Source organism: Drosophila pseudoobscura, chromosome X (genome assembly GCF_009870125.1).
Source record: "Drosophila pseudoobscura strain MV-25-SWS-2005 chromosome X, UCI_Dpse_MV25, whole genome shotgun sequence".
Taxonomy (NCBI): Eukaryota; Metazoa; Arthropoda; class Insecta; order Diptera; family Drosophilidae; genus Drosophila; species Drosophila pseudoobscura.
The window spans coordinates 4,564,238-4,577,791 of NC_046683.1; the positions used below are offsets into that span (position 1 = coordinate 4,564,238).

The following is a 13,554-nucleotide window of genomic DNA, read 5'->3' on the forward strand; positions in this document are numbered from 1 at the left end:
TAAATTCAATAAACATAAGTTTATGCTGGGATATGGCATGAAATAAGTAAATACTTATGGATGTGTATCTTTCGAGCAAGATACTTTTTTTATTGTTCGGTAAAATAGTTATAAAAGATAGGCAAATTGTAAAATTAAAATGCAAGTGAGTTTTGTTCTCTGTCGTGAATACGGGAATACACGCATCCCCGTCTATGGGGTGCATTCAAATCGTTGCTTCGTTGACCATCATTACGATCGAGAATATATATAAAATACGTATAAATATGCACACATGCTCGTGGATACATCTGTGCGTACAGACTCCATCTGTGGGGACGGTTGTCTCTGAGAGGATCGGGACGACTCTCGGCAAAAGGGCATCAAAAAATAGTCGTACGAAAATAAATTATATAGCACACACAGGCTCGACACGTCCAGGCGGTGTCGGCTGGCGGCTAGCTGTCAGGCAAGGCTAAAGCATTGTGCGTACTGCAGCTGCAGCTGCACAGCGCAGCGCCTCCGCTTCAACCATCCACATCAAGAGCACTTTGGTGGACAGGGGGTCATCTTAGGTCTAGGGCTAAGGGGACGACGACTTAAAGCTACATACATATTTGTGTGGTCGAGACGACGCACGGGCATTTCTCAGTTGTACTCCTGCTTGGGGAAGTAGTCGGGCACGAAGATGTGAATGATGATGCCGGTGGTCATGAGCGCAAAGTAGAAAATGACGGCCACCCACCAGAGGATGCGCTCCCAGCGCCTCACCTCAAGATTGCGCAGCACCCCGATACCCACCAGCAGTCCGGCCACGGCCCCAGACAAATGCGCCACATAGCCGATCTGGTCGTGCTGATCGGTGAGGTGGCGGTACACAGAGGTACCCAGATCGGTGAAGCAAAAGACGAGGAAGGCCAGCAGCTGGACTATCGCGTATTCCATCTCCGAGTAGTTCTGCAAGACAAAGCATATCCGTATGGTTATCGGATCAAAATCGGATCGACCGAATGTCAGAAACACTCACCATTATGATGGTTGCGATATGCGCCGTGATCAAGGCGTAGACACCGCCGGAGGCGCCGGCCAGAAAGATGCGCGGACTCGTCAGCGATGTGCCCATGGACCCGGCCAGGACGCCGGCCAGATACACCAGCGCCACACGCCACCAGTGATGTACCAGCTCCAAGGCAATGCCCAGAAATATCTGAATGATCAGGTTCATCATCAGATGCATGATGCCCACGTGGACGAACATGTAGCTAACGAAGCGCCATGCCTCGTACCGCTTGTACGGATTGTAGATAAAGAGCGTCGCTGCCGGACCGCTTGTGCTCTCGCCCAGTCGATCGTTGTGGTTGGGATCGTCCCTGTGTGGAGAGAGGCAGTTTAACAGGTTAACAGGTGAACAATTGAACCGGTGGCATGACAATGGTGGCTGCATACTCACTGAAAATGGATAACATCCACCAGAAACATGATGATCTCAATGATCGAGAAGATGACCATGGTGAGGGGCGGCGGGCAGATAGACATTTGCTTCTCGTAGGCACCGTCGGGCTCATCGCCCTCCAGCGGCTTGGGCGGCGGCACCACATACCGGCAGTATCTGGCCAGGATATTGCGCACCATCCACTTGTGGTGCAGCGACATCGTGTAGAACTCCTCAAAGTCCAGATGCCCATTGTTGTCCACATCGCTGCGGCGCAGTATCTGCTCGGCTATATAGGCGGGTATATCCCGGCAGTAGCCGTCCGAAATGAGCTCCTTCAGCTCGTGTGTGCTGATCAGGCCATCGCGGTCGGAGTCGTGCTGGTAAACAGAAAACAATTGGGAAAGAACCGATTAGTTTCGTGGCATCCCATCCGATCAAAGCAACCAATCGTATATCAATCATTCCCCAAAACAAATTCAAAAAGTTCGGAGACCCCACCCGGCCCGATCCCAACTATCCCCCAGTTCTTACCAAATTCCCCGTCCGACTGATTTCAAAATGTCGCCGCTTGAACAGATAACAACCAAACATTTGAGCAGCTTGTTCTCTGGCTGGTCCTGCGACAGCAATGGCAGCGACGAGGAGCTGACCCCCCAGCAGGAGTCATCCGGCTTTGGGACCTTCTGCCTTTTGTACCTGGGAATGGCAGTGGTCTTCTTCTGCATCAACAGCCTCACCGACCAACACACGGAGCACCAGTCACGCCTCAACAAGAAGAGGCGTCAAAGAGGGCGTTCGGGACGACATCACTCCATCGCTCCACGCAGGCGTCGTCACTCTGTCAGTCCCCGCAAGCGTCAGGGGAAGGCAACAGAGAAGGACGCGTCGACGCCAGATGTCTGGCATGATCCCTTTGGCCAGGAGGAGGAGGAGAAGGAGAACGAGAAGGCGAACGAGAAGGAGGATGATCAGCAGCAGGGCGACTGCTTCTTTGACATCCTGTCGGACGATAAATAGAGGTCAAAGCCATAGCCATCGCCAGAGCATCGCCTGGGTCATCGGGTCTCATACAAAATTTTAAATCCAAATTCAAAGCATAAGCGCCATACAAAATTTTAAATCCAAATTCAAAGAATAGGCGGCACAATAAATGAACAACAATATAAAAAGCGCACTGCATCATGCCTCATGCAACGTTGATGTGGTAACCCACTGTGACACAACAGCACCGCATTTGGTGCTGGTCGTCTGTGTCGACTGCAACATATTGTGGCCATATACGGTCCGGTCCGGTCCGGTCTGGTCTCCGGTTCCAGGACCAGGTCACATTGGAATGCTGCAACCAAAACGAGGCTAATCAAAATCAAAATTGAAAGCCAGCCAACTGCTGGAAATCCATTCAAATAGATAGAGTGGGAATTCGCAGATGGGTAGCAGGAAACTTCCCCCGAGATGGAGCACAAGGAGGCAGCTTTTCCTGGTCTTTCCCACATGGTAGTCCAAGAAGCCAAGTCGCCCAGTCCAGAAAGAGAGTGAATGGGGTTTAGTCACGCACACACACTCTTAGCCAGTCTTGGCCAGACAGTGGAGGACAATTGTTTTGTTCCAGTACATACATAATACATATGCATACTAAAGACTATTGTATGTATGTCTGGTTATATCATGAATAGATTGCGTTATTGAATGAAAGCTTAAGGAATGCCACGCCTCTTCTTCTTCTGCTGCTGCTTCTGTTGGGTTTTTTGTTTTTGCTTCTCTGCCACTTGAATGTTTGCTGGAAGAGAGTCGAGTCGAGTCGATTAGATTGCGAGAGGGAGGGGAGTGGCAGAACGCTGAATCGCTCTGTGGAATGCCAATCGAAATGCTTTTCGCTTTCTTTCCAGTCTGATTTGGACGGATGTATATCGCATCGGACTGGAGGAGTTTGCTAATGCTAATTTCTGCCATCCGAACAGAACGAAGCGGAATAACATTCAAAGAGAAGACAACTTTCTTTAGATGGAAAAAGAACACACACAAAAACTATCTTCGGACACCCGAACCCTCTGCAACTGACCAGCAGCTATTTTGTTTTTGTTGATTCTAAAAAAATTCTTGAGGCTAGAGTTCCGTTAGCAACAGAATCACCATTCCCCTGAGATCTTACATTACACGTTCACGCGTGACTGTCAATTTGCCGTTCAGTTTTGCTCTTTTTCAGCATTGACTCGTTTTATTATCGACCTATAATTATCTAAAACTCTGAAGAACATATTTAATCAAGGATAGCACTGCAGTTTTGTTTGAAATTTATACAGTACAGCCAATCAACCAGGGTATGCATAATATGAACACAAATACCCGACTATGGTCGGGACTCCGCACATCCGTTTTGTGGAAGTGATAATAAAACACCAAGCAACAAGAACATGCAAACAGGTGCGAGGAGTTGGCATTGAGAGAGGGGGGTCAAGGTGACTAACGCCACTTCAATGCCTCCCCTAACATCAGAACAGGCACAGTAACAGCAACAACAATCCACCACCACCGAAAGATAGAACCCGACACAAAGCAACCAATAATTTATAACCGGTTCTTTCGCTGCCCCCTGCCCCTCCCTCCACCAACAGCTGTCAGCGATAAGACAACCCCTCTTCCTTCTTCCCTGCCCCACCCAACCAAATGCTAAGAAAACAGAATGCAACGAATAAAAAAGTGCAGAAGCTTGTGATACCCTTCCGCGTCGATCGTTCTTATGGCAGTAGTTTCGATCGAACGTTCAAAGGGCTGTGTAATATATGTACATATGTACGAGTATCCATACATGAAACTGCAATTCAAAATATCGCAGAGGGAACTATAAACGAAAACGTTCTCCCATAGCAACTACTAATAATTTATATACCTACTCCTTGTAGTATAGGGTATTAAAGAAAAAGGGGGAAATCAAAAAACTTCTATGTACACATATATGTTTGCGGTAAATACGCAAGGTGCGAAGTTGAGTGGCAGCCAGGAAAGGAGGAGCCGCCCTCAGCTGAGAGTGGGGAAAGGGTGGACGGACCACATGCAATGCCATGTATGATGATTCATTCATTAATTCACCAACTTTCACCAATGGCAACGCCGGCAACAACAAAAACAAAAAAACCAGAAAAATTTTCAGTCACACACACACACGAACGAGGAGGTAAGGGGGAAGACGGAGAATCGTTTTGCCGGCTCAAGTGCAGAAAAATTCCCATGGTTTGAGTAATTTTACGAAATTCCCCAGAAACAGGTCCCCTATTTCCTGTGCTGTGATCTGTGATGCTTACCTTATCAAATATTTCCCTCATCTTGCGCCGATCCTCTGGCTCCTGCGATATTGTCTGATTGAGGGGAATCTCCTCCATGTCGATGGTGTCCTGGCGCAGGGTTTGAGGCCGTGAGGGCGGCGATCTCCGCTCGGGTGGTATATTTGGATAAAGGCCGTTCTCCACGTCCCGCTGCCGCTGCTGCTGCAGTTGCTGGGCGGGCGTCTGGCTTTGCTGGCGGACCACTGTCTTTACAGGCATGGTGGTGTAGGGGGATCTCTCAATGCGTTGTGGTCGATCGATGAGCTTTTGCGAGGATCAGCAGGACCAGAAGAAGTAAAGTTCCAATTGGGCCGTTCGAATGTAAGACTTAAATTCAATTACAATTTCTGTTGCGGACTCATGCTCGCAGTTTGATTTGCGATAAGATTAACATTCGGCCATAAAAAGTAAGGTGTATAAAGCCAGAACGCTCACACATACACACACACACACGCCAGAAAAATCGGCTAATGGACAGGTAGCGATGCCGCTTAGCCCGTAACCAAAAAAAAACTACAACAAAAAATGGTCCAACCCGCGAAAACCACAACCGTTCCGAGCGAGAAATATTAACAAATTAGAGATGCATATGTGATGCTCCTATGTTGTTTATATCGATATATGGATGATATGATTTTTGGCGGCTTGGAAAAATATCTATATCGATGTATTTGTGCGATCACTTATTGCAGGTGCACATATTATTGTGTTGGCTACAAATAAATAAATCATACTAGTTAGACTTCATCCCTAGAGCCACTGCCAGGTGAGTGCAAGCAGCTGTCATGAGACAGGATGAAGTCCTCCTGGAGGATCTGGTTGCTGGGAAGGAAGTGTCGTCCGCGTAGGATGCAAAGTTAGATTCTTTTTATTTTATTTTAACAAACACGATATATGTATTTTGGCGCGACAATATTGGCTCTAGTCGAATGCAACACCTATCGATAGGCCTGGCCCCTTAAATCACCCCTGAAGGTACGAGTACAATATCAATGTATCGATACAGGGCAGCCGCCCCCAAATAGGTATGGCACCGATAGCGACGCAGTACATTTTTAAATGTTGAGCAATAAAAAATAACAAAGACCCCAGCAATCGTCGTGACTGCGCGGACAAAGGGGAAAGACGTGGAAAAATGCAGAGATCGCGGCCAGTGCATTTAACAATGTGGAGAAGTATCGATGCGTAAAAAACCAAATGCGGCAGCCCCAGCCATCAAGACCCACGCCAACACCTCAATAGAAAAAGTAGCAGCAACAGCCAACAAAAATATATAACAGAGAAATCAAAATAAAAGGTATTACGAGATGTGTGCAGCGTGTGTGTGTGTATTTTCTTAATGGAATATATGTAAATACAGTACTTAAATGAAACTCTTTAACTGTATTATTAAAAAATAATAATTCTTGTCCCCCTGTATTGTGTCTGTGAGTGTGTACAATTCCCTTGGGTCGGTGTATCAATGCTAAGGAAGTGTGCGATAGTGATGGGTCGCCGCCGCCACTCAGCTGTGAATGTTTTCGTTTGTTTTTTTTGTTTAAAAAAAAGTGCAAAGTTATATTTGTATATTTCAGTTTTTCAATTCTCTATTGTTTCTATGGACGTGAGAATGTGTATTTCATGTCTAATAACATTAAAAAGCAGTATCCTCCACTCAAATTGAATTTACTTTGTGTTGTTGCCATTGTCCCTCCCCTATTTGTTAGAGCTCTAACTCCCCAACCATTACCATATACTACGCACTTTGGTTTTGGCCCCGTTTATTGCGTTGTGCTTACCGATTTCTTTCTGTTTTTCGTTTTGCATTTGCTTTTGCGTTTTAAATCTTATCAGCAATACGACACATGCATAAATAAATATGTATGTATATGATCATGTGTCGTGTTTCTTTCACACCGTTCTCAACTGCCGTTTGGCCTTAGCCCATATATGCGTGTATGTGTGTGTGTATTTCCCCTCCATAAGCGAAAACCCCTTATCAAACAGCCATGCCCCACTCTCCACACATCATCAGCTCTCATACCACACCACCAACTAAGCAAAAAAACTTGAATATATACACATGCATATACGCAGTCAACGACCGCACTCTTTTGTGTCCTGCGTTTACGCTGACTGTGGTAGTTGTGGGTGGTTGTGTCTAACATGCTCGAGCATACATACGTACGCTCATCCATTGGGAAACGATTTTCGCAGGAATGGAATCCTAGTTGTCCCAGCATATGACCTCGTTAGCTTTTGTCCTTAAATCAATTACCCCCAATGAAGGGACGTGGGTGTACATACCTTAATGGGTTCGTGGTGCATATACTCATGTGGATGCCTGGAGAGCCTGTGAATATGAGACTGTCATTATTTTGACAATGCGAAAGGGCATGAAGTCTTCGACTTTTCAGTGTTGTTCGTAAATCATTATTTCCTCATTTCTTTTCTCTAGCTTGTTTCATTTGCATTTGCTTTTGGTTTTTGCCTTTGCTGCATTTTGGTTCTCTCATCCATATGTATGCTTATGTGTGTGTGCGTGCCTGTGTGTTTGGTTTACAGCTGCTGCTGCTGCTGCTGCTGCTACTGCTACTGCTAGCTGTCGCTGTCCTTGATTATAGCTTTTCTTAGCTTTGGCAGAATCATGTTGTTGGTTTTGCTGCTGCCTTTTGCTTCGCTGCTTCTGCTTGTGCGCTTTTTTCCGTCTAATTTGTTGTTTCTGCTGCTATCGCTTTGGCTTTTGGCGCTCGCTTTGTTATTATGATTTTGCTTTTGTACATTTGGTGGGTGTGAAGGGTAAGGTAAGCGCGTGGGGAAGCAAGCAAGCACTTTGCACTGCACTGCGCTCTGCCCTCAGCACTGGTTGCTCTCTCTGACACTCTCTCGTGCTCTCTTTCGTGGCTGTGCGCGCTGCCATGGTACATCAAAAAAAGAGTATGTACCACCTTCTGATTGTGACGTTCTCTTTTTTCGCGTTGCTATTCATTGTGATTTGTATCCCTCTTAGCATTCGTTCTCTGTTTATTTTGTGGTTACCTTTGCACGGAAAGCTTTGTTCTAAAACTCAAACCGTTAATCATCTCTCAAAATTATCGAGCCAAATTCGGCATTAATTCACATATTTATGCACAGATCAGAGCTCCAATCGTGATGGAATTGGTTCGACCAATGGTTCCACTCGCCATGCTTCGCAGTTATTTATATGTACATATGTATGTATACTAAAGAACTTAAAACTTTTACTCGTCTCCAAATACTAGTCTCCGAAAATGTACAATGCTAAAATCGGTTTTTTCATGGAAAAGACCATGGATATCATTGAATCTTAGAAGCCTAGGATATTGAACATGTTTTGAAAATTGTCAAAATTATATTACAATTTTAATATTCTCCTTCTATCCGATTAGCAAAGATATTTTTTTGTTATAAATAAACGCTTTATATTTTCCAAAAACTATCCCTAGTTTCCAATCGAATTGTATTATTTCTGAGAGTTGTACTCTAAGTTTGCTCGACATGTATTAGTGCTTGCCGGCATCTGTGGGGAAAATCGAAAACAGGTTTGGATGACACTCACCTTTAATTGAATATACCGTGCGCGTTGCTCTCCCGTTCGGTGCTTTTCTTCACTTCTTAGGCTGCTCGCTCGCTGCTCTCAGAGGCGCTGCTCTGCCTCTGCCAGTGTCTCTGCTCCACTCAGCTCTGCTCGCTGGGGGCTTCAGCTCAGATGCCATTTAATTTTCAGTTACTAGTTGAAGTAGACAACAAAACAAGAAAGAGCACCAAAAAGAAGAAATATATATGTACATATGTAAGTGCAGGCCAAACCAAAAGGGAGGCACAACAAAACTAGGAACAGCAGTAGTCGCAATTAAATGTAGAACTCCAAAAATCCACTGTAAAACAAATCCATATACATCCATACATACATATGTGACTGTCCTCCATGTGCTGTGTGTTTGTGCAAAAGAAAAAACAGTTATAAACTTTCAAACGGTAGTGCGCGATAAATTATTGAATAGCTCTTTCCTGTTTATATTTTATTGTGAAATATTTCAAAAATATAAGCAGAGGCAAAGAGCGAGAGAGAGACGGCAAATGCTTCAATTTGCAGCTGACTCTCATTTTGGGATGACTCTCATTGTTATTGCTGTTGACGATCTTCCATGTGACAAGAGAACCGTGGGCGCATCTCGCACACATAAAAGTCATACATATACATACATACATATATGCACATACGTAGGTATATATGTATGTAGATATGTATGTATACGCAAGAGCCAAAAGACAAATGTCTGACAAAAGCAACGCAAGCAACAAAAACAACAACAACAACAACACCAGAAGCAGCCCCACTGTGGAGCCTAAACAACCTACAGTATTACTTCGGTGCCCAAAACCAATTCACCACACAAGCAAATCGAAAGAGAATTTCACAGTTTTTGTGTGTTTTCCGATCGAAGCCAGACCGTGGAGCATGCAGTGGCATAGACGATAGAGATAGGAATAGAGGCACAGATAGTCATAGGGAGCGAACAAGTGAGCGTGAGAGAAACAGCAAGTGAGAGCGGAGAGGGTCAAAGTAAAAGCAGAATTAGCTCATCCAACAGTCTGACAGAGAGAGAGAGAGAGAGAAAATGATAGAGAGGAGACAACACAGTAAAAGTGCATGGGCACAGTGGGGCGTGTTAGCTTTTTGTTGCTTGTCGATACAAGAAAATAGTAATTTTCCAAGTGAAATCATTTTAGCGGCTCTTACATGACAATCTCTACATTATACACTGACGATTTTCGGTAAAACAAAAACACCCAGATATGAACATCTTGACCAAATGAACCCACCTTCCTAATTGTGACTGTGCTCCATGATAAAATCTAGAAGACATACCATTGCGGGTGTGTAACAATAGAACTTAGCCTTGAGTGTCGACTGGGTCCAGCTGAACAGCTGTAGCCCACTGTACATTGTTGATTTCAAGATGATTTTTGGGGTTGACTCAAGCTGGTTTTCTCTGCCCAGCTCTCTCGCTCTCTCCAACTCTCTCGCATTTCTCTTTCAAGCAACAACATTAAACAGCTGAGCTTGTTTGAAAACAACAGTCAACCATCCCGTTCCGTCCGACCCTCTCGGTATGGGTGCGCCCTGAAAATGGGGCCAGAGGCAGATGACGACTATATGACGGCACCAGAAGCTCTCGCGTAAGGACAGCAGTCATAGGCCATAAAGAAATGCATGCTGAGAGCTTGCCCAAAATTAACAGTAACGTAACTGTGGGGGCACACTGAGCGCTGCGGCATCCCCGAAGTATGCAACACGGGGATATTTGTGAAAAATAAACGGAATTAGGGAGACCTTCCATTGAAGGACAACCAATTGCCAAATGGCAACGACGCAGTAGGTCCTCGCGGGAAAGAGAGGGATGCTGCTAGGCTGTTGTGAGAGGCTGTTGGAAAGGGGGGTGTCTGTGGAAATGGAAAGGAGAGCGACGTCACAGATGGCTGACATAGTTTCCTCAGTTAGGCCACGTGCATTCCTATGGGTGGACACGTGTGGGTGTGGGTGTGTGTGAGCAAAAGTTGGGTCTTGAATGACCTAGATAATAGAGTGGAGTGAATACATATTAATAAATACATACATATGAACATACATGTGTAAGTGGTCTTGCCAATAGCTACTTGTACTGCAAAACAACTAAAATTTTAATGAATCCCTTTATACCCCCAAAAGGAAAAATTTTCACATACTCAAATTGTTCTCTCTCGCTCTTTCAGGCAGCAGCCCCTTTGCGACGTTTCTGATTGCGCTGGATTGTGTGTGTGAGAGTTGACGTATGCGGATGAAGGAGCCGTGCAACAGGAAACGGAAAGAAGGAGAATAACACCACAAACGGGAACCGGAACAGCAATAAAAACATTTACAATATACAACAAATACAAAGATAGAAAGAAACAAAGAAACAAATACACAAACACCGCCTTAGCCTTAGTAAAATACAACGACAAGAAGAGGACAAGAGATCGAGATCGACCTCAGCAAAAGCACTATCTTAACCTTATCAAATCCAAAATTCAAAAGTCAATCAAAAGCTAAAGCTACAAATATGTCGTCACCCAGTGCTGGAAAGCGTCGCATGGACAATGACGTGATCAAACTGATTGAATCAAAACACGAGGTCACCATTCTCGGGGGCCTCAACGAGTTCCATGTGAAATTCTTTGGCCCGTCGGAAACACCCTACGAGGGCGGTGTGTGGAAGGTTCGCGTCTATCTGCCGGATAACTATCCCTTCAAGTCGCCGAGCATTGGGTTCGTGAACAAGATCTACCATCCGAACATTGACGAGTCGTCTGGCACGGTCTGTCTAGATGTGATCAATCAGGCCTGGACGGCCCTGTACGACCTATCGAACATATTCGAGTCGTTTTTGCCGCAGCTGCTCACATATCCGAATCCGGTGGATCCGCTCAATCGGGATGCCGCCGCCCTGTACCTGCACGAGCCGGAAGAGTACCATCGCAAGGTGGCCGACTATGTGCAACGCTATGCCACCGAGGATGCGCTGCGGGCGGCGCAACAGGAGCGAGAGAGCAGCGATAGCGAGTCGAGCATGTCCGACTACAGTGAGGATGAGGCCCGGGACATGGAGTTATAATATCGGTTTAACTCTAATCAAATACCATTAACATTAACGACAAATGCCTAATACTAATGCTTTAGCGCAGCTCTTCTCTCTCTCTCTCTCTCTCGCTCTGCATCTCTCCCTTTTTGAGTATGACGATGACGATCTTTCAAACCAGCAAATCAACAGCAAACGGCAACAAAATTATAAATATATACATATATATATATATATATATATATATATAGGAATGATAATTGAATTTTAAGATAGAGAGTGAGGCGACAATGCACATGCATACCATATGTATGTATATATATATATATACATATATATACAACATATATAAATATATATATATATATATACATAAATTTATATTTATTAATGTAAGCGCAAACAAAACAAGATTTGAAAACTCTTAGTTAAGCCATTTAGTAGCTGATAAAAAACAAAAAACAAAACGATGACAAAGAAACGTCTAAGATCTGACCAGGGAGTAAAGGATCTCGTATCGAAACAGAAACGGAAACGGAAAGGATCAGTTACGAAAAGAACATAACGGAGCGGAGTATCAATATTAAATGGAATGAAATGGTTCTAATAAGTAAAGTACACACGCAATACAATGTCGGGGAGTAAGGCCGAGTCGGGGCCAGACAGACACAAAGGCAACAACAACAAAAATAGTGGATCAAAATAAAATAACTGAAATCGGAACAAATCGGATAATGATGAAACAAAAATTGCTTTTGGCCTTGGTCTGGCACTAAACAGACGATGACGATAACCATAACCATAAACGATAAACGATAAAGGAGAACGGATAACGGATAACGAGGACGAGGCCCGATCTTTCAAAATATAGCAATTAAGCAGTGCAAGAAGTGCAAACGTATCGAGATGAAATACAGTTACCACCATCCACAGCAAGTTCTGTATCATTATCCCACATCGCATCCCCCAAAGGCCCCACAAAACCCAGATAGTATATTTTAACGTAACCCCCGTAAAAGGATTGCTTCTGAGTACGAGTAGATCAACGAAGTGTGCGAGTATTTTAAAATTTATGTTAACTTGCTTGTGTTTTGGTTTGCCTTATTGGCGCCATCATCTTATAGGACTTTCCAATTCAACACAATTCGCAATATAGTTATACAAAACGTATAGACGTACTCGTATGTAGAAAGCAAATGAAACTTTAATGTTGAAAAGTGAAAATTGAAAGTTGAGAGCCCAAAACGCAGAATCCAATCTGACTTAGCAGCCTTGGCCCTGCCCGAAAAGTAAATGATCGTAAGCGTACATAGAACTAGTAGACAACCAAGACAAATCCTAAAAGAATTGAAGCATTATGAGATACAAATAAACGTTGCAGTTCTTTTCTTGTTAATTAATATTATCATACGGTTATTATGTAATGTTTTAAAATAGGATTCTAATTGAGCGTGTAATTAAATGCAATAACTTTTATGCCTAACTTATGCCACCTGTGTTTAAGCCAAAACAAAATCGGTTTTTTATTGCGTATTGAGTATTTATTGTTTTTCCTTGAGTTGGGGTCCAAAACGAACATGCGGGAGATTTCCCTCTCTCTATATCTCTCTATCCCTCAATCCCTCTCATTGTTTTGAATCATGTGCAGTGCTGTGCTGTGCCCTTTGTGCTTGATACGGGCTTGATCAGCACAGCACACAATGGATTCAATGGAAAATGCAGTGCAGTGCAGTGCAGTGTAGTACAGGGGCTTGAAATCAAATCAAAGTGCATCGCGAGTCAGAGATGATGAGCTGAGCGACATATACATACAATAGCTACGTATATAGGCATTACCGATCGATCTACTGTACTATTTAGGTAGTAGTATTACTAACTAGCACTACGAACCGTATGTATAACCATATTTTAGGCCTAAGTTTACACTAAAAGCTGAACAATTAATGAGTGCACATGTAATCTGGTGATTGTATACACAATATACCTACAAAATATATGATATCTATCAGAAAATACAATAATTGAAATGTAATTGAAAGCAATCGAGACCGAAGTCAGTGGGTAGGTTAAAGGCAGTCAGTGTCAGTCGGCGGGAGGGATCAATAACGCATATACATATATCCTTAAAAACAAAAAAAAACCAAATGTTGTTACAGAGAAATATAAATCTAACAAATAATAGAAAGGAAATTGAAATAAATGCAAATAAAATCTTCGT

At 43.8% G+C, this 13,554-nt stretch overlaps 3 protein-coding genes across 4 annotated transcripts; 2 read left to right on the top strand and 1 right to left on the bottom strand.

Moving 5' to 3' along the window:
• Positions 1-51: 51 nt before the first annotated feature.
• rho-4 (rhomboid-4) lies at positions 52-5,333 on the bottom strand. Its single transcript, XM_001355516.4, has 4 exons — positions 4,714-5,333; positions 1,430-1,791; positions 1,007-1,349; positions 52-936 (listed from the first exon to the last, which is right to left on the bottom strand). The coding sequence occupies exons 1-4, from the start codon at positions 4,951-4,953 to the stop codon at positions 628-630; spliced, it is 1,254 nt and encodes a 417-aa protein (XP_001355552.1). The 5' UTR covers positions 4,954-5,333; the 3' UTR covers positions 52-627.
• LOC6902162 (uncharacterized) lies at positions 1,871-2,588 on the top strand. The gene has a single exon (XM_002133657.3). It carries the CDS (start codon positions 1,973-1,975, stop codon positions 2,429-2,431), a length of 459 nt encoding a protein of 152 aa, XP_002133693.2. The 5' UTR covers positions 1,871-1,972; the 3' UTR covers positions 2,432-2,588.
• A 377-nt stretch (positions 5,334-5,710) lies between the features above and the next one.
• UbcE2H (ubiquitin conjugating enzyme E2H) lies at positions 5,711-12,823 on the top strand. 2 transcript variants are annotated; one of them, XM_015185736.2, is made up of 2 exons: positions 5,711-6,031; positions 10,492-12,823. In XM_015185736.2, the coding sequence occupies exon 2, from the start codon at positions 10,821-10,823 to the stop codon at positions 11,370-11,372; it is 552 nt and encodes a 183-aa protein (XP_015041222.1). In that variant the 5' UTR covers positions 5,711-6,031; positions 10,492-10,820; the 3' UTR covers positions 11,373-12,823. The 2 variants fall into 2 exon arrangements, with proteins under 2 accessions (XP_015041222.1, XP_001355551.1); XM_001355515.4 differs by lacking the exon at positions 5,711-6,031 and adding an exon at positions 8,372-8,527.
• The last annotated feature ends 731 nt before the right edge of the window (positions 12,824-13,554 follow it).